This window comes from Dama dama, chromosome 18, assembly GCF_033118175.1.
Source record: "Dama dama isolate Ldn47 chromosome 18, ASM3311817v1, whole genome shotgun sequence".
NCBI lineage: Eukaryota > Metazoa > Chordata > Mammalia > Artiodactyla > Cervidae > Dama > Dama dama.
In genome coordinates this window covers 7,153,078-7,176,946 of record NC_083698.1, presented here as the reverse complement: position 1 = coordinate 7,176,946, position 23,869 = coordinate 7,153,078, and the positions used below count along the sequence as shown (strand labels likewise).

Here is a 23,869-nt window from a genome sequence, read left to right as displayed (position 1 = left end):
CGAAATCATCCTTTGGATGTGCATCTCAGTTATCTGGGGCCAGTGTCTTGCTCTTCTCCATCCTGAACCTGCTCAGGGTGCACAGGGGAGGAGAGGAGAGTGGAGGGGTGGGGAGGGGAGGGGAGTGGAGGGGAGGGGAGTGGAGGGGAGGGGAGTGGAGGGGGTGGTAGAGTGGTCTCAGCTGCAGTGCCTACTGGCTTGATGGTTGGCAGCATTCCCTGTTTACTGATATGGCAGGTGACATTCTTCTTCCACCACAGTTAAGTTCAAAGCACTGATTTTAAGTTTATTCTTCAAACATATCTTTCGAGTGATTTGATTGTTAGTTAACACTGTATAGAAGCTGTATTTGAGATAGCCAGAATCCTGCAAGAGATGGATTAAAAGACGAGTTACTCTTCTTAAGTAAGGTCGTTGAGTTTAGAAAACCAGAGGGTGGACATAGAGGCTGGATGGTTGTGGGTGACTCAGGGCAAGTGGCTCTATTCTTCCACTGGAGGGTGCCCAGGTTCCATCCCTGGTCAGAGAACTAAGATACCGCAAGCCACAGCATAGCTAAAAAAAAAAAAGATTCCTGTGTTTGGCACAAACCTTTGACTTGCATTATATACACAGCCTTCAGTTAAGGCCCCAGTTATTGCCGGGGGATGTTTTGCTTTCCAAGGGACATTTGACAGTGTGGAACATATTTTTGCTCAGTGGTGGTGGGTGGGGAGAGGACGAATTTTTGTGAGGATGGAAGTATTCAGTTATTGATACTATAACTGATATAGTCATGATTTTGCTCAGCTGCAAGAACAGAAAAAACCCAAATAACAGTAGCTATTCCAGTTTTGTTCAGATTTGAACAATTCATCATCTATTTCCAAAATCTATCTCAACATCTTAGAAATTGGTTCAGCTTGTTACAAAAGCAGACGTCTACCTCTCTTCCCTGGTTCAAACTTCCACAACAGTTAAAAAACCAACCTCACAGAGTAAATTTAAAATCAGGTCTGTTCATAGTGACTCAGGAGGCAGGACTTTGGCCCCCAGGGTTTCTGCCTTGTTAGCACTGTTGCGGCCCTGCCCCTCCCCCTCCCACCTGGCGCTTTGTTCCATCAGATGGATCTCAATAAGACCGAGGACGTGATTGGGAAGCTAGAGAGTCTCCACCAGCAGCCTCACCTCTGGGATTTTCTGCTTTTACTGCCAAGACTCTACGCAAACAACTTCCACATTGCAGATGGCATCCTCGGGGGAGGACACCTACTCGACGCGGTTCTGAGGTAAGTTAAAATGAGAAACGTAACCAGTTACAGAGGATTTGATCATCCTTCTTATTTTTTTTTTTTTTTAGCTTTGTTGTTTTGTTCTGCTTCGTTTAGTTTTGGCTGTACTGGGTCTTCTTTTTTTGTATATTCATCTTTTTTCTAATCTTATTTTTATTAAAAAAATTTTTTTTTTCTAATCTTGTTTTTAATTGGAGGATAATTGCTTTGCAATGTTGTGTTGGTTTCTTCCTCCTCACTTTTTAATGGGAAAATACATCTCTGAGTGATTGATACAAGAAAAACAGGCATTATATCTCTGGAATTATACCACCCAGAGATGGCGGAACTCTTGCTTCTCCACGCCTGCCTCTCATTCCCTGTATAAATATTTTACGTAAGTGCAGTGATATTATTCAGAGCATGTGCTCCCTGATTTAAACAATATAATGTTGCATCATTAACGTTTCCTGTGTCCTGATAGTCTTCAGATGAGCATCATCACTGGCTGAATAACATTCCATTTTGATAAGGTATAGTAGACTGCAGTTTCAGTTCAGTTCAGTCGCTCAGTCGTGTCCGACGCTTTGTGACCCCATGAATTGCAGCACACCAGGCCTCCCTGTCCATCACCAACTCCCGGAGTCCACCCAAACCCATGTCCATTGTGTCGGTGATGCCATCCAACCATCTCATCCTCTGTCGTCCCCTTCTCCCGCCTTCAATCTTTCCCAGCATCAGGGTCTTTTACAATGAGTCAGCTCTCCACATCAGGTGGCCAAAGTATTGGAGTTTCAGCTTCAACATCAGTCCCTCCAGTGAACACCCAGGACTGATCTCCTTTAGGATGGATTGGTTGAATCTCCTTGCAGTCCAAGGGACTCTCAAGAGTCTTCTCCAACACCACAGTTCAAAAGCATCAATTCTTCGGCACTCAGCTTTCTTTGTAGTCCAACTCTCACATCCATACATGACCACTGAAAAAACCATAGCCTTGACTAGACGGACCTTTGTTGGCAAAGCAATGTCTCTGCTTTTTAATATGCTGTCTAGGTTGACCGCAGTTTACTTGATAATTTATAACTGGTCTTCGGTTGTTTCTGAGCTTTTCGTTACTGGAGGTATGACATGAACATAATATTACTGAGTCCAAGCTTGCTAAGCTTGCTCTGTTTGCTGCATGACAGGCCAATGAATCCAAGAGACGAGGTGCTGAGGCAAGGAATCTGACTTTATTCAGAAGGCTGGCTAGCTTACCGAGAAGATGGCAAACTACCATCTGGTTGGGGTCTGGATGCTGGGTTCTTTTATGGATCACAGATGGGGGGTGGTGGGGAAGGAAAGTAAAGAGGCCATTCAATCTTACAAGTATCTCTTAGAATGGCAAGCCTCAGGCAGGGGGACGTGTTAATTTCTTTTTTTCTGCCATCTCCAGTGGACAGGGTTCCGAACAAAGGCACTTTATTTTAACAGTCAGGCAGAGGGGCAGGATTCCCTGAGGCAGGACATTGTATGATAATAATAATTATTGATAATAATAACAAAAACAACAGAAAGCAAGTCAAAGAAACAGTTCCTACATGGAGTCAGAATTGACCTCTCCCTGCAACAATAACACTTTAAACTAGTTTCTTAGTAAATGATGCTGCAGTGGCCCCAAATATTACCCAAAACAGCTAACTCAGTCTTACCAGTTGTGGTTCATGGAGCAGCCCATTGGTCTCCTGTGATGGACCTGACCCCATGTTACCCTGGGTTGAGATAGGAGCGGGATCTAAGCCCCCGATTAAAGTAACAACCTTCTGCTTTCCCTTCTATCTTGTTTTAAATAGCTGTTGCTCATCAATCACCGCTTTTGCTTCTGTGTTCTTGCTTACTAGTCACACCCGTGGAAACTAGGGCTACCTGGGGAGGGGAGGGATCTGGGCTGCTTGAGCAGGAAGTTTCCTGTGTATAAAGATATCCAGAACAAAGCCGGGGCTCAGCCTTTGGAGGTGACTCTGCTGGGCCCACACCGGTGTGGAATAAGCTCAGCTGTTGTGTGTCTCTGAGTGCCTTTGTGTCTTTCTGACGCCAAGGTTTCCACAACAGGGTGACCTTTGGGAGGACTCCTTCCCAGCTGGCTTCCCGCATTTCAATAACGTGGTCTCCCCGCCACCCAAATTGGACTCTGTGAATCTGTCCTGTGAACAGGGTATTTTATTAGTAAAAGTTGATACTGTTTCCTCTGCCGTCAGTGAGAGCAGTCAGCGTTGCCCTCAGGCCAGGGGGGCAGAGTCCCAGCTGTGGCCTCCACTGTGGCCTCCACTCCGGCCTCTGCGGCAGAGCACCCCCCACTGGAGCCCCCTGCCCAAGGGGCCAGAGCCCACTCTGAGAGCTCCATAGGCCCCTTCCCTACCCCCGTGGAGGGCAGCGCTCCCCACTGGAGCGTGCACCCCCAGGTCCCTGGGTGGCCAGGGGCCGCTGTGGGCAGGAGCGTAAGGTGGAGGCTGTGGCTGCTGCTTGGATGTGCAGGCGGGAGTGTCCAGGGGTGCAGACGGGGCCTCTGAGATGCAGACAGAGCTGAGGGGCAGGCAGAACTGGGCAGGGGTGGGGGGACCAGGGACTCCTACCCCCTCATCCCGGTGCATAACTCAGAATCAGAACATTATGAAGTTGAACAAGGCTTCCCACAGGGTTCTCCAATAGGCACGGGGCCCCCGGATATTAGACTGAGTGTCCAGACTTGACACAGGCGGGCTGATAAGCACTTTTCTGAGGTCACGGCACTTGGCGCCTGTCGGCTTCCTGAGTGGACCAAAGAAAGCACTTCACTTTTGTGTTTAATTCCTGGTCCAGAGAGTCAGGGTCACACTCCAGCCTTGGGAGTTCCAGCCATATCCTGCGGGAGTGGGGCGGGGCGGGCCAGGGCGATGCTGCCTGTTTTGCTAATGGTGCTCTGGTTCTGCTTCATTTCCAGTTCCTTATCAGCTCTAGAAGATTTAGATTGGCTGCCACTCAACCACACCTTTTCCAGGGTCTCTGAAATGGTGCTAAAGGCGGCCGTTTCAACGCTGGCATTCCTGCGGGAGAGTGGAGCGGTAGCCACAGGTATGGGCATCTTACCGCTGTTGTGACATTTCACTGTTGTACTGGTTAAATTTATCAGCCACCACCACAGAGCTCACATGCTGTTCAAAGAAATGATTGAAATAAAATATAAAACACAAGAAAGAATCAGTTGTTTCTGATAGAGGTAGACTGAAAATTTGGAACTCAAAACAATTCGACTTTCTACCAAAATTCTACAGTCATTTCTAATAAATATGTTATTTTTAATTAAAAAAATAACTGACTTTAAAACTCTAGGACTTGATGCCCTTTAAGAATAGACCTGTCATTGGTTCTTTTTTTTTTTTTCGGTTGTACCACTCAACCTGTGGGATCTTTGTTCCCTGAGCAGGGATGGAAAACTGGACCCCTAAAGGAAGTACAGAGCCCAACCCATTGGGCCGCTAGGGAAGTCCCGTTAGTTCTTTGATTTTAGTCTTTCCTCCCTCCTGAACTCCTATTAGGAAAACATATTTGAAAAATATTTGAAGTATTTGAAAAACAATAAGAGGAGAAAGGTGATATGGATTTAGAACCACACCGCCCCCCAACCGAATAGATAGTCTTTCCATAGGAAAATGACTTAGCTTGACCCAGGTATCCTTTCTTTTTTCCTTTAATTTTCATTTTCTTTTATTTTACTGACCAAATTGTATATATTCAAAGTGTACAAGGTAATGGTTTAATATATGTATATGTGGTAACATGATTACCAAAAACAAGTTACTTAAAACATTCACCACTTCACACAGTTGCCTTTTTTGGGTGATAATGATGTCTGAGTAAATTTCAAGTATATGATACAGCATTGTTGACTGTAATCCCAGTGCCATGCAGGAAATCTCCAGAACTTACCTTTCACTGAAAGTCTGTCCTATGTATGACCCATATCTCCTGCCTGGCACCTCTCCACACACAGGAAGTGCTCGTTTTAATCTCAGAACCTGTCTTTTCCCAAGCCAGATTCCTGGGTACCCCCCCGCCCGCCCCCGACTTCAGAACCTACCCAGAGTTCCCCGTGACCCTGACTTTCTGTCATCTTCATTATTTAATCAGCATTAATTTCAGGGCACGTGAAGTCTCGTAGGAGGGCTTGTGGTGGAGGCTTGGGTAGCTGATGCTTGCTGAATCGTGATCTGAAATGACCTAGAGCTGGATTTCCAGATGCAGGTTCACCTTGGAATTTATGTGCTTTTAGGTTTGAAGTTTTCAGGCCATACTCACCAGAGATCACCCGACCTTGGAGGTCTCGGGTGTAGATTTTGGGTTGGGGGGTTGCCACTTCTGTATGGCGTTGCTGGATTACTTGGGTACCTTATGAGTTTTATATCTTGATTAGTTCTGTTGCAGGGGAACTTTTTCTTTGGTTTTAAATAATTTTTATAAATATGATTTTAAGGACTCTACAGTATTTTGTGCTATAAATAAAAAATAAATCATATTTCCTTCCCTCCTCCAGCACTAGACACTGAGTTGGTTTTCAGTATTTAAACAGTGTAAAATCAGTGCAGTAATATCGTGGTTCATGACTTTTCCTTCAGGCATCTTATTAGGTTTCTCGAGATAGATTTTTTAAAATAAAATTATTGGGTCCAATATGTGAATTTCATAAACTTCTTGCCATTCCCTTTTCCAGGGAATCTTCCCGACCCAGGGATTGAACTCAGGTCTCCTGCATTGCAGGCAGATTCTTTACCATCTGAGCCACCAGGGAAGCCAATTATCAAATGACCCTCTAGAAATCTGTGGTCATTTATGTGCCAGGAGGTGGCTCAGTAGTAAAGAATCCACCTGCTAATGCAGGAGATGCGGGAGATGAGGGTTTGATTCCTGGGTCGGGACCATCTCCTGGAGGAGGAAATGGCAACCCGCTCCAGTGTGCTTGCCTGGAACATTCCATGGACAGAGGAGCCTGGCCGGCTATAGTCCATAGGGTCTCAAAGAATTGGATACGACTGAGCATGCAAGGAAGCAAGTGATGTATCACCGCAATCTCTGTAGCTCCGGATTAGCTTCTGTTTGCTCTTCCTGTGAATGGTCCAGTTGGCCTTTGTGCCACATTTGTCTTTCTGTTTGAAGTGGAAAAGACATCATTTTCTAAATGACTTTTGACCTGTCCCAATGTTGCTGCACCTGATGGTATATATCACTGTTTGTCTTGCAGAGTCAGGTTACAGCCTGTCCGTGAAGGAGCTGATGTGGGACCCACAGAAGGTTCAGGCTGACCTGAAATCCCGATTTGGCTTTGATGACCTTCATGCAGAACGAGTCCTGAATTACTCTGCTGACCTACAGCAGGTACACACGCTTTGGGTCTCTCCTCGAGGGCGACTCTAGAACCTTCTCCTGGGACCTTGGGGTGGGAGTGCCCTTATTGAAATCTGGCTCCTTGGACTGGGCGGGACGCTGCTGTGTCTGACTTCTCTAGAACTGCTCCTTCCCTCTTTCCTTGTCTCATGATCCCGCCTCAAACACAGTTTGGATGTAATAGAACATCTCGAAGCCGCAGGGGGACAAGCCAGGCCCCTGAGGGTGGGAGGTTGTGAAGGCCGGTGAGGTCCAGATGGGGCAGAGGGCATGACAGGGCTGGTTTCCAGGCAGAGTGGTGCCTGGGGAGCAGAGGTGTAGGCCTGGGGAACCAGCTGGACCAGAGTCCAGATCGGAGCCTCACTTTCCAAACTGTAAAATCAGGGGCTCTGACCCACTGACCCCTCCACGCCCCACTAGCAGCTGCCCCTGAGGGTCTGGGAGGCCCTTACCTGCTGACCCTTTAGTTTCTTGGCACATCTGTGGGTACTTCTGCTTCTCGCGGGGCAGGAGCCAAATACTGCAGACCTGTCTACATCCTGTGCCCACTCCCCCAGACCCCTTCCCCACCTCCAGATGGGATGACACCACGATTGTTATAAAACTATGTAATAGAGGAACACAGTTCATTCCAACAAGAACATACATGTTTTAATGGAGTTGTATTAGAGAAACTTCATGTGAAGGTCATTCATAGCAATAAAGGAGGTTTGGTTTGAAAATATTAAGTAATTTCTGACCCAGAACTCTGATCCAACTTCATCAAGCTCTGATACTTAGAAAACAATTTTGGCAAAGCAAATTTGTGAGTCCAAGGTATCAGTTAAACTGGGCCAGCCTGTGGGTGTCTTTGGCTCAAGAGAGTGGAGACAAACAGTATCTGAAATCATCCCATGTCCTGGAGAAATTGCGGTTCTCCTGAAAAGGGTCATCAGCTTACTCCTGCACTCCGAAGACCTCTCCTCCAGGTAAATGCACATGGATAATAGTGCTCCGTCAACTTGTTATGTCTTCCATCAAACAAATGTCAGAGCTTTTTCTTTGGCAAGACTGTGGTATTATTAGGAGAAAAACATCCCAGGAAAAAGCCCCTGATTTCTAAATAGTTCCCGTATCACTGGCAGATTCCCACAGACAGTTCGCTGGAGCAGATGCTGTGCTTAGCCTTGTCTGGCTCCTCTGAGGATGAAGACAATGGAGAGGGGCGCCCTGCAGACTGTGACCCTCGGTGGTCAGCGGCCAAAGACTACCTGGTCCACGCGGTCAGCCGGATGCACCTCTGCAGACAGGTGCCGTCCATAGTAGACACCTTGTCCTGGCATGCCCAGACCCAAGCACTTTCCTCCTGAGTGTTTCACTGCTGGATTTAATTTATTTACCTAATCTTTTGGATTTTTTTTCTGGGTTTGATTTCTTCTTTTTTTCCTACTTATTTACTTTTGGCTGTGCTGGGATTTTGCTGCTGCTCTAAGAACTTTCTCTGGTTGCAGCAAGTGGAGGCTGCTCTCGTTGCAGTGTGCAGGCTTCTCACTGCAGCGGGTTCTCTTGTTGCAGTGCATGGGCTCTAGGGTACACAGTTCAGTGGTTGTGGTGTGGGCTCAGTTGCCCCGCCACATGTGGGGTCTTACCCACATGATCCCTGACCAGGGATTGAACTGGTGTCCTGCATTGGCAGGTGGGTTCCCAACCACCGGGCCACCAGGGAAGTCCTGATTTCTTTTTAATATTTTTTTAAACTGAGGCACAGTTGATTTACAATGTTGTATTAGTTTCAGATGTGCAGTGCAGTGGTTCAGTTATATATATATGTATATATATGTGTGTATATATATTTCTTTCTTTTCAGATTCTTTTTCCTTAGAGGTTCTTATAAAATTTTGCATGTAGCTCCTTCTGCGATACCGTAGGTCCTTGTTGGTGATCTTATTTATACTTATTATTTTATTTTATTGGGCGGAGAACACTGAACATGGGCTTTACCCTCTCACCTGGTTTTTACGTGTCCAGCACAGAAGTGCGGCCTACAGCTCAGGCCATCCAGCAAAGCCCAGAGAGGGTGCGCCTGGCTTACTGAAGCGTTACAGGAGTCAGTCCATTCATCACTGCCTGCCCCCTTCCGCGTGTCCACTCTTTAACTCCACATCTCTCCGTGGGGGGAGGCGTGAGGAGCCCCACAGCCTGGCCTCCGTCTGCACCTTCTTCATATGCATCCCCTGGCCTCAGCTCACTGGGCACTCAGCACAGAGAGCACCGGGGATCCCTCTTTATTTTAACTATGGTTGATTTACAATATTATGTTAATTTCTGCTGTTTAACAAAGTGATTCAGTTATATATATACACACATTCTTTTTCATACTCTCTTCCATTGTGGTCTGTCAGAGGATATGGAATATAGTTCCCTGTGCTATACAGTAGGACCTTGTTGTTTATCCATCCTGTATGCAATCATCAGAAAGTCCAAAGGGGCAGCATTGACCTGACCAGCATTGCCACGGTCAGTGGAAACCTTGTCTGGGTGGCGAGCTCGTGGAGAAATGGAGGATGGTCAGCACACATCCCTGTTCACCATACCTCCCCATGCTTTCAGTCTGGGCGAGAATGCTCTGTTTGGGTGTAATGTTGATAATGCACCATATGAACTGCCTTTAGTATCCCCAATTTCATGACATAAAATGATATTTAGTAACTATGTATTAGCTATATAATTTTCAGACATATGAATATATTTATACATTTCCACATCAGCTTAGTTTTTAAGATTTATTTCACTTATTTAGAAATGTACATGATTACCTTCGGACTTCCTGATGGCTCAGCAGGTAAAGAATATGCCTGCAATGCAGGAGACACAGGAAACTCTCCTGGCTGGGAAGGTCCCCTGGAGAAGGAAATGCAACCCACTCCAGTATTCTTTCCTGGAGAATCCCATGGACAGAGGAGCCTTGTGGGCTATAGTCCATAGGGTCACGAAGAGTCGGACACACCTGAGTGACTACGCACTATTATTACCTTCTCTTTTGAAAATGGGGAGAGGGGAAGGAAAAAGAGAAATTGGGCCAATGAAAAAATTGCATGCATCCATTGTTGCAATTTGCAATTTTTAATTTCTGGATAGAAATGAAATCCTAATACAATTGTTAGCAGGTGTTTCTATCTGCCAACCACATAAAAACAGGCCATCTGTCACCTAGAACAGTCTGTTGCTGTTCCTTTCTTTTTTCCCTTATTTTTGGCTGCATGAGCCTTTGTTGCTTTGTGTGGGCTTTCTTTAGTTGCGGCAGTGCGAGCTCCTCTCCAGTGTGGTGCATGGGCTTCTCATTGCAGTGGCTTCCCTTGTGTGGAGCACAGGCTCTAGGGTGCGTGGGCTTTATTAGTTGCAGTGTGTGGACTCGGAGATTGTGGCTCCCAGCCTCTAGCGCTCGGGCTCAGTAGTTGTCGTGCAGGGGCTTAGTTGCTCCTTGGCATGTGGAATCTTCCCAGACCAGGGACTGAACCTGTGTCCCCTGCATTGGGAGGCGAATTCTTCCCCACTGTGCCACCAGGGAAGTTCTGTTACTATTTCTTAACTAAACTCTATGATTTCCAGTTTATTATTGTTGATAACAGTGTTCTTGTTTCTTGACATGCAGGTATTTGATCAGTGGTGGAAAGGCAGCCTCTTCCAGCAGGTCCTGGCCGGGATTGGCCGTGGCCTGGAGGCACTGAGGACTCAGTCTGGGGAGGGGAGCCAGCCCTGGAAGGTGGCCCGGGCTTTGCAGGCCGCTCTCCTCCTCCTGAATGACAGCGTGGCAGCAGATGGCCCCGAAGGCAGCCACACACCTGCCAGGATGTAAGGCACTTTTTCCTGTTTGATTGTTGACGGGGTTTGACAACTCCAATTTTAAAGAGTGCATGACTCTTGGGATGCGTTCTGTGCAACCCTGATTAGACAACAAAGGGCTAGTTAGTGACTGCAAAGTGTGAGGCTTGTATTGTGGACACTGGTAGGACTGTTTGCAGCAATCTACATGCCTGTTCAGGTGTTAAAAACAACCAATGAGGGTACAATGTTTGAGGAGTTTTTCAGATTCTCCATCTTTAGGTCTTGTGTCTTTGATATTTGTTTAAAAATGAACAAAAATATTTTAAAGGTCCTTTCCTGTAAGGAAGTACCTATTTTCTTATTTATTTATAACTTTTCATGTAGTTTAAATGTTTACATGAGGTCCACAAATATTTCAGAAGTAGGAAAGGTGGGTCATGTGTTTTCATGTTTAAGATACTGAAACCAACACTCACTCACATGGAAGAGGGAGGAATCTAGAGCAACATGGGGTCTGTTTTTTTAGCAGAGGTGGCTGTTTGTAGTGATTTGATGAATCTTGTGTTGTTCAGTTGCTGAGTCATGTCTGACTCTTTGTGACTCCATGGACTGCAGCACGTCAGGCTTCCTTGTCCTTCACCATCTCCTGGAGCTTGCTCAGACTTGTCCACTGAGTTGGTGATGCCATCCAACTGTTAAACTCCTAAAGTTAGGGCTTTGCTTTGAATAGAACAAAACTCGAGTGGTTGCCCAGGGCATGTGGGTGCCATGGTGAGGCTTCCCACAGGAGGAAGGGGTGAGCACCACAGGATGGGTGAGGGGTCAGCCAGCCGCAGACACTTGCCCGATTAGCTGGAGAAGTCATGAGACACATGGTCCTGTCTCACGGGAGCTTCACATACAGGACACGAACAAGGGCATTAAAAACTTCCCTGCTTGGCTGTCTACTTTGAAGCTGTTTAAAAATCGCACCTCTGTTACTTAATGCACACGGGATCACCTTAACAATCCTGCCAACTTCCAGCATGTCCTGGCCCTTCTGCCCAGGGTCCTGCCTGGATTGTGATGGACTAGTGTTGGGGGCCCCAGGAGCCTCGCCCCCGCTCTTGGCTCCTCAGGGATTTGGGGCATCAGTGAGCACATCATGTTCTGAGTACTGAACCCACTCGGCAGGCATCCTCCCAAGTGACCCAGAGTTGGAGGAATGTGACTTGCCTGTGGTCATCCTGTTTTAGAAGCCACCTAACAGGGTGCAGGGGTCTGGTCGGAGCGGGGCAGCCTGGACTCCACCACACACCATCTGGACACTGAAACACTTTTAAAATACACTTCTGTGCAAAACGTTTTCTAATAACTCAGGTTTCATGCAAATGTCTTTGAATCTCACCTGGATTTTTATCCTAACCCTTGTCTCTTCTACCCACTACTCAGAATAAACTTTTCTGTTTTGGGGTAAAGAGAGTGTTTAATCCATGTTCAGTACCTAAAAGAATCCCCAAATCACAGCATTTGGGGGCACAATCTGTCAGGAACTTGGTTATCTGTGTCTGTGGGGGTGTGAAATCCTGAAGCCGTGGGGCGTTCTCCTGTGAGTGGGATTTTATTTCCCAAGGAGGCAAGTGAACTGCTTTCCATGGTGTTTCATTTGTATATTTCTGCCCTCAGATTACTGTATATGCAGAGACTGCAGAGCGTCCTCCAGAAGCTGCCCCCGGGGCCGGCCCCGACGAGACTGCTCGAGCTAGACGGGGCTCTCAGGAACGCAGTGGCCCAGGATCTACACCTTGTCCGCGGTAACTAGTGCCAGGTTTATTTGTCCACACTGCACATCAGGGCAAATGTGAGCGCAGGGAGGGCAGACTCCACGCCGCCTGACGCCTGTCGGGTTTGGAGGTGAGGTGCAGGCATGGAGTACATACTTGGCAAACATGCCCGAGGTGCTTCAGACCTAGCACATCCAGGCTGAATAAACAGCCTGTCGCCTTGGGGATCACATCCTGCTGTTCCCTGTCAGCCTCCCTGGGGCCTGGACGGGCTCCTTCCTGGGACCAGGTCTGCTGTCCCACCCACTCCCATCCCCGGTGCTCGGGCGGGACTGATGTGCGCGCCCCTCCTCTTGCCCCTCCCCACGGCCCTGGCATCCTCCTTGGAAGGGCAGTCCCCCTTGTCTGCCCAGCACCTTTGCTGACTGTGATCGTGACTGTGGTCCCAGTAGGTGGCCGTGTGCATTGGGCACTGAGGGTTCTGTCCCTTCTCATGGTGGAGGGGGAGCGAGGTGGTTGACGGAATGCCCCCTTGTATGTCTTCAGAAAGAGGAGCCAGAATCGTGGTGACTTTCTCAGCTCCCTCCTCAGGGAGACAGGAATGTCTGACCGCAAGTCTGGTTGCTGACACGCCTGCTTCCAGGGTTCAGTCTGTTATTTGACGGCCACATGTTGAGTCAGGCACGGAGCAGCCCCAGGGGCTGAACAGTAACCGTCTGTCTGTCCTTCAGAAATCCTCGTTTGTCTCGAGGCATCTGCCAACAACTCTAGATCCCGCGGGCCTGGCCAATCGAAACTGGAAAAGGACGTGTTTTTTAAGGTAAAACACAAAAACGAATCATAAATAAACAACTTGGCTAGAACACTCGAGAAGCTCAGGCGGTATTTCCTTTTGCTCCTGCTTTGCTAGCAAAGTAAAGAGGACAGTAGGCGGTTTTTATGCTTTTTTTTTGGCCATATTGCGTGGTATGTGGAACTTCCCCAAGCAGGGATCGAACCCATGTCCCCTGCATTGGCAGGCTGATTCTTATCACTGGACCGCCAGGGAAGTCCCAGTAGGCGATTTTTGAAGAACTTCGTTTTCTCTTGTAAGTCTGGCTCCTGTTTGTGGCCTCTGGCTCAGAAACTGTCTCACGTTGTTCTCCCTGGCTCTCTTTGTCTTAGTTGCTGATGAATAAGAGCGCCACTTCTCTCTGCCTCAGTGGATGCTTGTCCGAGAGGGGTGTTCCCCTGCGTCCCAGGGTGGCTGGCGTCCAGGAGGCCCACGGGGGACTGACCTGTGGCCCTCTCCCCTCCAGCGAGGCCAGCGCTTTACACAAGCTGCTTGGGTCCGTGCAGGACGCTGTGAGTATCCACCTTCTGGCCTCTTCCAGGCCCTGGGGGCTCATTTCGGAGGCACATTCACTGAAGATGTCTGTCCTGGAGCTGTGGTTTTATGAGGCAGCTGTTGATGTTTTCAAGCCCCAGCTGGCCCTGGACCTTGGCCCTTGTCTGGCTGACTTAGGAGATTGTGTGCCCCACCTGGCCAAAATATACTTGATGTTGAAAGAGTCTCCCGAAGAGCACCCAGAACTGTCCCCAGGCCGTGTCTGCTTCCCTGTGTCCATGCTCCTTGTCCTGCTCCATTTCCAGCTGCAGATGCCACAGCGGGTGGAGCCGTGTCTGAGGTGTCAGCTGGGGGCCGAGGTGTAGCTCTAGTGGCTGGAGGCCTTGGCAGGCACATGCTCTCCCTACATAGTGCCCAGGACCCAGGGCTGCCTTCCCCCAGTGTCTAAGTGTGCGAAGCGTGCAGCATTAGTGAAAAGGACCCTGCCAAGTCCAGCCCGCATTTTTCCTACTGAACACTGTCATGTCTGCCCAGTCATGTCCAACTCTTTGTGACCCCATGAACTGTAGCCCGCCAGGCTCCTCTGTCCATAGGATTCTTCAGGCAAGAATACTGGAGTGAGCTGCCATTCCCTTCTCCAGGTTATCTTCCTGACCCAAGGATCAAACCTGCGTCTCCCGCATTGCAGGCAAATTCTTTACCTTCTGAGCCACCAGGGAAGCCCTCCTGAACACTGGAAGTTATTTTAATGTTCATCCTTTTGTATCGATAGTTCATCTCACTTTCAGTATTTCCTGTTTCATGTTTATCTTCCTTCATACAAACCATGAAATAAAATCAGTGAAAAGATGAAACTAGTGAACTATAGCAGTAGCAGTTAGTGTAGTTGCTCAGTCGTGTCCAACTTTTTGCGACCCCGGGGACTGTAGCCTGGAAGGCTCCTCTGTCCATGGGATTTTCCAGGCGAGAATACTGGGGTGGGTAGCCATCCCCTTCTCCAGGGGATCTTCCCCACCCAGGGACTGAAGCTGGGTCTCCTGCATTGCAGGCAGATGCTTTACCTGACTGAGGAGGGCAGGGGGCAGCGTGGGTCCCCAGTGGGGAGTGTCCTGCAGATGATGTATGAGCTCTTAAGGAGGCTGGGGATTGGAAGCTAGAACTCGGGGAGAATGCTGGCCAGAGGGAAGCTGTGTGCAGGCGTGAAAACCATCGCCTGTTGGCACAGCTGTTTTCTGCTCTCGGTCTGTAAACTCTTTCCCGACTGAAAGCCCACCCACGTTTCTCTGTGTCTGGAAGGCCTATGTCATGGCACCCATGGGCTTCCCAGGTGGCTCAGTGGTAAGGAATGTGCCTGCCAATACAGGGGACTCAGAGTCCACCCCTGGGTCAGGGCGATCCCCTGGAGAAGGGAATGGCTACCCACTCCAGTGTTCTTACCTGGAGAATTCTGTGGATGGAGGAGCCTGGCGGGCTACAGTCCATGGAGTCGCAGAGTCAGACATGACTGAGCGCACAGCCACACGGAGCCAGTAGAGCCAGGATCTGCTGGTGCCATGAGCTCGTTATGTTTATATATTTATGTACACGTGACAGCCTTTCTGATGGGGCTTAGGCTACGTGTCACTCACGAACCCCAGAGTGCAGCAGGTGGTTCTGATGGTCCCACCGGACGCCTCTCTTATAGCTGCGGGGGTCTGGGGGGTAGCTGGAACAGGGGTTGGGGAGGCTGTCTCCTCCAAGTCCCAGGGTCGCTCTGCTCCTTGTGGCCTCTTCACGTGGCCCCCAGCAGGGTGGCTACACTTCTCCTGTGGCAGCCTGGGATCCCAGGCAAGGGAGTGGGGTTGGGAGCCGATGTCCTCAGAAAGGGTGGGGCCGGAAGGGCCGTGTCCTTCTGCACTGCGCTGGTTAAACGTGGGTCCCAGCCCAGCCCCGACGAGCTGCAGGGAGCGGTTACAGGCTGTGATCCCACTGGGATCGCGTGGGCAGCAAGCCAGTACAGACGGGCTTGAAGAGTAGGTGCTGTCTGGTTTAGGTCTGCCTGAGGCTGTATGTAGGGTTTGTTCAAGTGAACAGAGACACAAGTCCAGGACCAGGACTCGGTGGCCCCAACCCTACGCGGCGCAGTTCAAAGGGCCCCCCTGCTGAGTGGCAACAGAGCACGTTGCCGCAGTTTAATCACTTTATGGACCTCAAGCCATGCTGTCTCTGCCTTTGCAGAATCAGCTCTTGCAAGCAGTCATTACTGGGCACACAGGTGTGCCAGTTTCAATACCAGAAGATGCCCCGGACTGGCAGGGCCTGGGGACGCAGCTGCGGGAAGCAAGTCTGCCCTGCACTCGGCTCTTGCGGCTACTGAGAGCTGATGTCTCCGCTGCTGACTGTGAGGACCAGCTTTTCTCCACGGTGTAAGTAGTAGCTATTAGGTGGAAAACGTCTGCGCAATTGGAAACCGAAGGGATTCCTGTGGCTTCCTTCTATATGAGCGATAGGTCAGCATGGCATATTCTACTTATAAATAAGATAGTCACTTAATTTTCTATTTTGAAAATATTAGCCTGTTTGGTACTATTGAAAGGCATCTACAAAATATAAAATCGTAAACAGTCCCTTTTAACCGTCGGCTTAATCTCTCACAGGAAATCTAGAACCCTTATTTAGTCCAAGGAGCTTTATTTCTTTAAGAAAAAAGATATATATTTTTGGCAGCTTTGGGTCTTAGTTGAGGTGAGAGGGCTTAAAGTTGCGTTGGGGCATGTAGGATCTTAGCTCCCCGACCAGGGTTTGAACCCACATCCCCAGCACTGGAGGGCATATTCTTAACCTCTAGCCCACCAGGGAGGTTCCCAAGGTGCTTTTTTATCATGTCACCCAGGATGCCAGTGTGAACTGCCAGCAAGTGGCTTTCGGAGGAGCTGTGCTTCTCCAGAAAATCTGCGTTGTTTTTATCTTCTCAAACCATGGATTGTACGTGCAACGAATTTCCATTCTCAGCTGCTAGGATGTTCACAGTCAAATATGTCAAATAGGAAATGTGTTTTTTGTAACTCAGAACTCGCTTTGTATCATATCCTTTAATTTCCCACTTTCTCCTCTCTCAGTTTGTTGTCTTATATTTTATGTATTTCCATAAATAATTTTTCCTCATTTTGCAAATCAGGATGGGAATGTTCATAAATGAGAAGACGATTTCAAAGATTCTAATTTCCTATTTAACTGGACTGTCAGACATTTGTATATATTTGTATTTAGATGAGTTTGTAGTAAGACCTTCTGGAGAGCCATTATTAAAATTTGTTTTTTTTTCTGGATTGGTTTTAATTGCAGGATGTTTCATACATTTGAGAGAGCACAATCAGTCCTGGAACACACACACTTCTGGAAAGCCTTCAGGGGGTTTGTCAGGAAGACTTGCGAAGCGGCTCGATACGTGAATGAGCGGGCGGGTGTCGAGATCGGTTCACTGGGTGAGTCAGTGGTCTCGACCCCGACCACGGGCGTGTCCTCCCCGTTCACTGCAGCAGCCCAGCTTCCTCAGACGAGCAGTCCTGCTGAGGGCGGGGCTGAGAGCGGGGGCCTGCCCGCACAGGCACGCTGAGATTTCCTGCCTGCTCTCACCAGTGATAACAGGACTGACCACAGGTCCCAGCACAGTGACTGCTTCCACCCTAAACTGGCCCAGTTTGGCCCATAGATACTTCTCTGTGCAGACTCATCGTAACCCAGCCTCTGAAAGCCCAGATGCTCTGTGTGCGGTACCACCTCCCTTGGCCGTGTGCCTGCCAGACGGAGCCCTGTGGAAGTAGACTCCCCTCTCTCCTTACCAGTCTCAAAGCCAGAAGCCCCTTAAAATATGAACTTTACAACTTGCCACTACAGAACTCACAGAGAATCATACGGGTCTCCGAGAGGCTTTAGAGAAGATGCTGGCAGGGAGACACCTCCATCTCTGCGCCCGCCTCTTCTGGGTTTAGAGCCGGTGGTGTGCTTCCATCTACCTTGGGAACCACGTGCCCTGGTTCCCATGTGTTACACAGGCTCTGGTCTCTTGGGGTCATCAGCATCTCCTTGGAGCCCCTGTGTCTTGAACTTAGGGATTTGGGCCTGGGGATGACAGTTTCCTGTTCCTTTTCTGTGGCCGTGTCCGTCTAACACTCCTTCCTTCCTCCTCAAGCTGATCCGAGGGGCTGCTAGAGACCCCGTGTCTCTGGTTCTTGGCGTCAGGCTCGTCAGCCATGAGAGGGGTCCCTGTGCTCACTGTTGTTACTCTCCAGGCTCTGCACCCCATGTAGCAGTGCTGGGTCCACGTGGCTCCTCCAGGGGGCTGGCCACGTTCTCCTGCGTTGGGTGCGCATCCTACGTGTTGGGTGTCCCTGATGGCTCAGTGTAAAGAATCTGCCTGCCAATGCAAGAGACATGGGTTCAACCCCTGGGTCGGGAAGATCCCCTGGAGAAGGAAATGGCAGCCCTCTTCAGTATTCTTGCCTGGGAAATCCCGTGGACAGAGAAGCCTGGCAAGCTACAGTCCATGGGCTCACACAGAGTCAGACATGACTTAGTGACTAAAACACAACCACCTACGTGTTAACTTCCTGCTTCAACACCTTGTTCTCCTTTTCATCACATATTTCTGTGCAGTTCTACCATTTCCAGAAACACAGGCTACAAACATATTCACCATCAGCCAGAGGCCCAGGTTCAGAAGTCTCTTGTATTGTAATCGCACACAATCCTCATGGCAACCTATGAGTTGGGTATAACTTCTTTCCAGAGCTCATGCAGATTACATTCCTGGAGGAGGTCACAAAACTACTAAGTGTCAAATTCAGGAATCCTTACTGTGGTGCCTGCAAGGTTGACCAGTCACTTCCCTTTGGAGGGATCCTTGCAGGGGCTTAACTCTGCCTAAACGTGCTCCATTGTACATCATGTTTTACATCAGACCTGCAAATCTTTCTATACTGAACACACTCAGATTTTAAGGCTTTGGGTAGTGAATGTGTTGTCAGGCAGTTTTCATGGTCACATGGAAAAATTATTTGATTAATAATGGTCAAGGGAAGTTAGTGGCTCTGGGCCCTTGCCTGCCTGTGTTGGAAGAGTTACACACTCCTGATTCACATATATCTTTGCTACTCAAAGTGTGGTCCCTGGACCAGTGGCATCCACACCATCTGAGAGCCCATCTCAGACGTACTGAATCAGAGTGTGAACTTCAAGACAACATAGTACTAGAACAAAGCCTATTGGTCAGCGTTCATCTTTAGGTTACATATTCCATATTTCCCCTTCCTCCAGTAGAAAACAAAACCAACTGCACATGATAAGAATTTGTTATTTATCTATAATAGAGATACTAACTAAGTGTTCTATAACTGGATTCTGCTGTAAGTATTTAAACTGTGGAGTGCAGGCAGTTTTGCAGGCAGATGGAGTTGGGAGCAAACCCTGTTTGTGATACCACACTTTACTGAGTGAGTGAGTTATTGGCCTCCCATTGCAATTAGTTTTCTTCTTGGTGGCATAGGAATTATATGGGCTACTTTACTGGGTCCTTATGAGGATTAAGCAAGCTAATGTACATAAAATGCCTAGTGCAGTACTTTTAAGCAGTTGCCATAGATGCTAGTTCCTTTTCCTCCCCACAAAAATGATGTCAGAGTAATAATGTACCACAAACAGTGACCACGGAATTCACTTCAGTGGATTCTGTTTTTTCTTTTGTTCAAAAAAGTTATTCCATACAGACTGGTTTTTCTGGTAGCATTTGCTTTAAAAAAATCTGATATTAATCATACAAACCTGTGCTCTTTTTCGAGATGGTTACCATCGTTTTTCCCCTGTTAAACACTTATGAAATTATATGTACATAAGCCAATCTATTGCAGTGGGAACTCAGTGAAGTATAAAAACTGCAAGTTTTATATAATTTTGCCTCTGAAATAGGTGCTAGAGAGGTTAAATTACTTGCCTTAAATGAGAAGGATTTCTTTTTAAAAATTAGCTTTATTGAAATATAATTGCTCTGTACAACAGATCACACATGTTTAGATATACTATTTATTGGGTTCTGACATGTGTGTGTGTAGCCATGAAGCTATCATCATAGTTAAGACAGAGTTGTGTCCACCTCTTCCCAGTGTTAATTCCAGCCCTGACTCCTGTCCCCAGGCAACCACTGATCTGCCCTTCATTGCCATCAACTAATTTTTTCCTTTTCTAGAAATATATATAACTGGAATATACAGTGTGTTCTCTGACATCTTTTACTTACTGTAATTAGTTAGAACTAATTAGTTTCAGCTTCATTCACGAGGTGGTACACGCACCCTTGACTGCTGAGTATGGATACATCACAGATTGTTTATTCATTCACATGACTTACAATTTGGGATGGTTCCGGCTTTTGGCTAAGTTTTTTATGGAAATATGCTTTTTTTTTTTACCCTCCAGAAGTAAAATGGCTGGATTATATAATATGCCTAACTTTTTAAGAAACTGACAAACTGTTTTTCAAGGTTGTACATTTTGCAGTTTCCACCAGCACCCTTTCTCCCAGAACTTGGTGAGGTCGGTTTAGAAACGTTTAGCCATTCTAGTCCGTGTGGAATCTCTTTATGGATTTCATTTGCATTTATGACTAGGGATTTGAACCGCTATCTTGTTGTTTGCTTACATATCCTCCGTGCATTTTTAGTCATCAATTGTCTATTCAGATCATTTCCCCAGTTTTAAAATTAGGCTGTATATTTCTTTATTGTTGAGTCTAAAATTTCCTTGTAAAGGTAAGATATAGAAGCCTTTTATCACATATGTCCTTTGCTAATATTTCTCCTACTCTCAAGCCTGTCTTTCCATTTTTCTCAACAGTGTCATCCAGGAGCAAAAGGTTTAATTTTGATCAAGTTCTATGTATCTTTTTCTTTTTTCCCCAGTGGATCATGATTTTTGTTTTGTAGCTGAGAAGTTTTGCTAACTCTCGAGGTCACAAAGATTTTTGAGCTATGTTCTCCTCTAGAAGGTTAATAGCTTTAGGTTTTAAACAAGGTCTTTGGTGCATTCTGAGTTAATTTTTACACATGATGTAGGTATATATCAGATTTTATTATTTTTTGCACGTGGAGATCCAATTGCTCCAGAAAAATTTATTGTGACAATTCTCTCTCCACTGATTACATTTGCACTGTTGTTAAATACATTGTGCAAATTCATGGGTCTTTCTCTGCACTGTTTAATCTCTTCCTGTCATCTTTACATCAGTATTACCTGATCTTGATTATTATAGTTTAATGATAAATCCTAAAGTCAAGTGGTGTAAGCTTTCCAACTTCTTTTTTTTTTTTTTTTTTAAGTTTTTAGCTATTCCAAGTCATTTGCAATTTCCAATCTGAATGCTTGTCAGATTCTCACAATCCTGGTAGAATTTTTTAATTGGATTGAATTCAATCTATGGGTAAATTTAAGGGAGAATGACATTTTTCTGGTAATAATGAGCCTCCTGAATCATGAACATAGAATATCTCTCTGTTTATTTGTGTCTACTTTATTTTCTCTTAACAACTTGTATTTTTTCACTGTAGTTGTCTTAATATTTAATGTTTTTATGCTATTGAGATGATAATGAAATATATATATATATATATATATATATATATAAAATGTTAAACTAACTTTGTATAAGTGGGATAAATCCCAACTGATAAGACATAGATTTTTTTTTATATTATTGAATTCAATGTACTAAAATTTTATTTAACATTTTACATTTGTGCTATGAGAGATATTAGACTGTAGCTTTGCTTTCTTTTAATATCTTTATCTTACTGTGTTATCAGAGTGATCCTGCCTTCATGAATTGAAAAATATTTTCCCCTTTTTAGTTTTTTGGAAGAGTTTGTGTATTTTTTCTCCCTTAAACATTTGGCAAATTTCACTAGTGAAGCCAGCTGGGCCTTTTATTTTCTTTGTAGGAAGATTTTAAACTACAAATTCAATTTATTTAATAGCTAAAGGCCATTCAGATGGTCTATTTCTTCTTGAATGAGCTTTGGTAGATTGTGTCTTTAAGGAATTTTTCTCTTTCATCTGAAGTGTCTAATTTAGTGTTACACGTTTTTCATGACACAGCTGACCCTTGAACATCATGGTTTGTACTGCACCGGTTCACTTGTGCATGGATGTTTTCCAGTAGAAAATGCTATAGTGCCGTGTGATCCGCAGTTGGTTGAATCTGCAGATATGGGGGATGTGATCTGGAGGGTTAACTACACATTTACACGGATTTTCCACCGTGTGGAGGGCTAGTACCCTGATTCCCATGTTCTCTGAATGTGAGAGAATCTGTATAATCTTTGTCTCTCTCACACTCCTTATCAGTAATGTATGCCTTTCTTTTTTTTTTGATCCCTCTGTCAGAGGTTTGTCAGTGTTACTGATCTCAAACAAGAAGCCTTTGGTTTTGTTCATTTTCTGCTCATTGTTTTTCTTCTTCCTATTTCCTCGGTTTCCACCTTGATCTTTATTATTTTCTTTTTTCTACTTACTGGAGGTTTAAATGACTCTTCATTTCTCTTTTCTTAACTTGGAAACTGAGACCTTTATTATTTTCCAATACAGGAACTTAATGGTATAAATTTCTTCCTAAGTACATTTTCTTAGATGGCATCTCACAAATATTAGTGTACTGTACTTTCATTTTCATAAAATTTTAAAGTGCTTTTTAATTTACCTTTTGATTTCTTTTTGACCTGTAAGCTGTTTTCCAGGTATATTTATGTCATTGATTTCTTTTATTTTAAATTATGAAAGTATGATAACACATTTATAGGAAACTTGGAAAGTACAGGACAAAGTTCCACTATATTACAATTATCTTTTAAGTAGATAAATTAAGATTTTAGTTGAAGTTTCAATATCAAACTCTCAAAAATTAATAGGCTGAATAGACAGAAAAGTAGGATATTGTAGACCTGAAAAGCTCTATGAACTGATTCAACATAATTAAGATTTATACAATTTTCACACAACAGTAGGATATAAATTCTATTCAATTTCTCATAGACTATAAACTAGAAGATACTGGAACATATCCAGGGACATAAAACAAGGTGCAAAAATTCATAGTCTAAAGGTATTGAGATCACATAGAGTCTATTCTCTTATCACTGTGGAATTATGTTAGAAATCTATATCAAACCTCAATAAAGTTAAAAAACTGAAAAAACACAGGTGATTGCAGAGAAAAATGCACTTAAATGAGAAATTATTATCAAAATGAGAAATTAATATCAAAGATTATGTCATTGATTTCTAATTTAGTTAATGAACATTCTTTGTATGACTATAATCTTGTTAAATTTATTGAGATTATTTTTTATAGTCTAGAATATGCGTGAGCTTATAAATCATCCCATTGCTTTTGGAAAGAATATGTACAATGTTGTTGTTGCATGGGGCATTCTTTAAGCATCAGTTAGATCATGTTATCTAATAGTATTGTAGAAATCTGTATCCTGATATTTGTCTTCCTCTTCTATCAACTATTTGGAGAGAGCTATTGAAATTTCCAACTATAATTGTGGCTTTGTCTATTTATCCTGTATTTCATCAGTTTTTGTGTCATATGGTTTGAAGCTCTGTTACAATGTGCATAAAGATTTAGAATTGTTATGTCTTCCTGACTAATTGTTGCTTTTATGATTATGGAATAGCAATGATATTATCATCTGACATCTACTTCATCTGAAAGCTTCCTTTTGAAAATGTAGGGTGGTATGTCTTTTTCATCTTTTTACTTTTAAGGTTTTATGTCTTTTATTTCAAGTACATTTTGTACATGCGACATATAACTAGTTCTAGTTTTGTCTGACCTGACAGATTTTGCCTTTTAATTGGGGTTTTTAAACTAAATAGTATAAACTGTTTTATGTGATGAGTCCTCTTCTCTACTAATTCTACTTGAATTCTGTCAATTCTGGTAAGTTTTGATTAATTTTTCTCCTAGTTATGGGTCACATTTTCCTGCTTTTCTGCACGCCTTGTAATTTTTGATTGAATGCTAAGTATTATGAATTTAACCTTGTTTTGTGCTTGTTATTTTGTTTTCCTTTTATCGAAAACATTGCTTGAAATAGTTTGATCCTTTAGGGTTTTGCTTTTAAGATTTGTTGGGCAGGGCTAGAGCAGTGCTCTGAGTGGTTGTAAATATCTCATTACTGAGTCACGACCCTTTTTTTTTTCATCTTATCCTCAATGTCTAACAAATCATGGATCACTCCAGTCTGATTAATGGGTTCAAAATTTTTTCCTGGTCCTGTGTGATCACTGGCCAG

At 45.3% G+C, this 23,869-nt stretch overlaps 1 protein-coding gene across 1 annotated transcript in view; it reads left to right on the top strand.

Moving 5' to 3' along the window:
* Window positions 1–23,869, top strand: part of ABCA13 (ATP binding cassette subfamily A member 13) — a 374,898-nt gene that overhangs the window by 37,820 nt on the left and 313,209 nt on the right. The window contains exons 6-15 of the mRNA XM_061166289.1: window positions 1,105–1,268; window positions 4,210–4,340; window positions 6,505–6,638; window positions 7,772–7,936; window positions 10,279–10,478; window positions 12,117–12,244; window positions 12,946–13,034; window positions 13,379–13,558; window positions 15,759–15,946; window positions 16,866–17,005. Coding sequence (XP_061022272.1) covers window positions 1,105–1,268; window positions 4,210–4,340; window positions 6,505–6,638; window positions 7,772–7,936; window positions 10,279–10,478; window positions 12,117–12,244; window positions 12,946–13,034; window positions 13,379–13,558; window positions 15,759–15,946; window positions 16,866–17,005 — 1,519 coding nt within the window. The remainder of the gene's footprint in view (window positions 1–1,104; window positions 1,269–4,209; window positions 4,341–6,504; window positions 6,639–7,771; window positions 7,937–10,278; window positions 10,479–12,116; window positions 12,245–12,945; window positions 13,035–13,378; window positions 13,559–15,758; window positions 15,947–16,865; window positions 17,006–23,869) is intronic.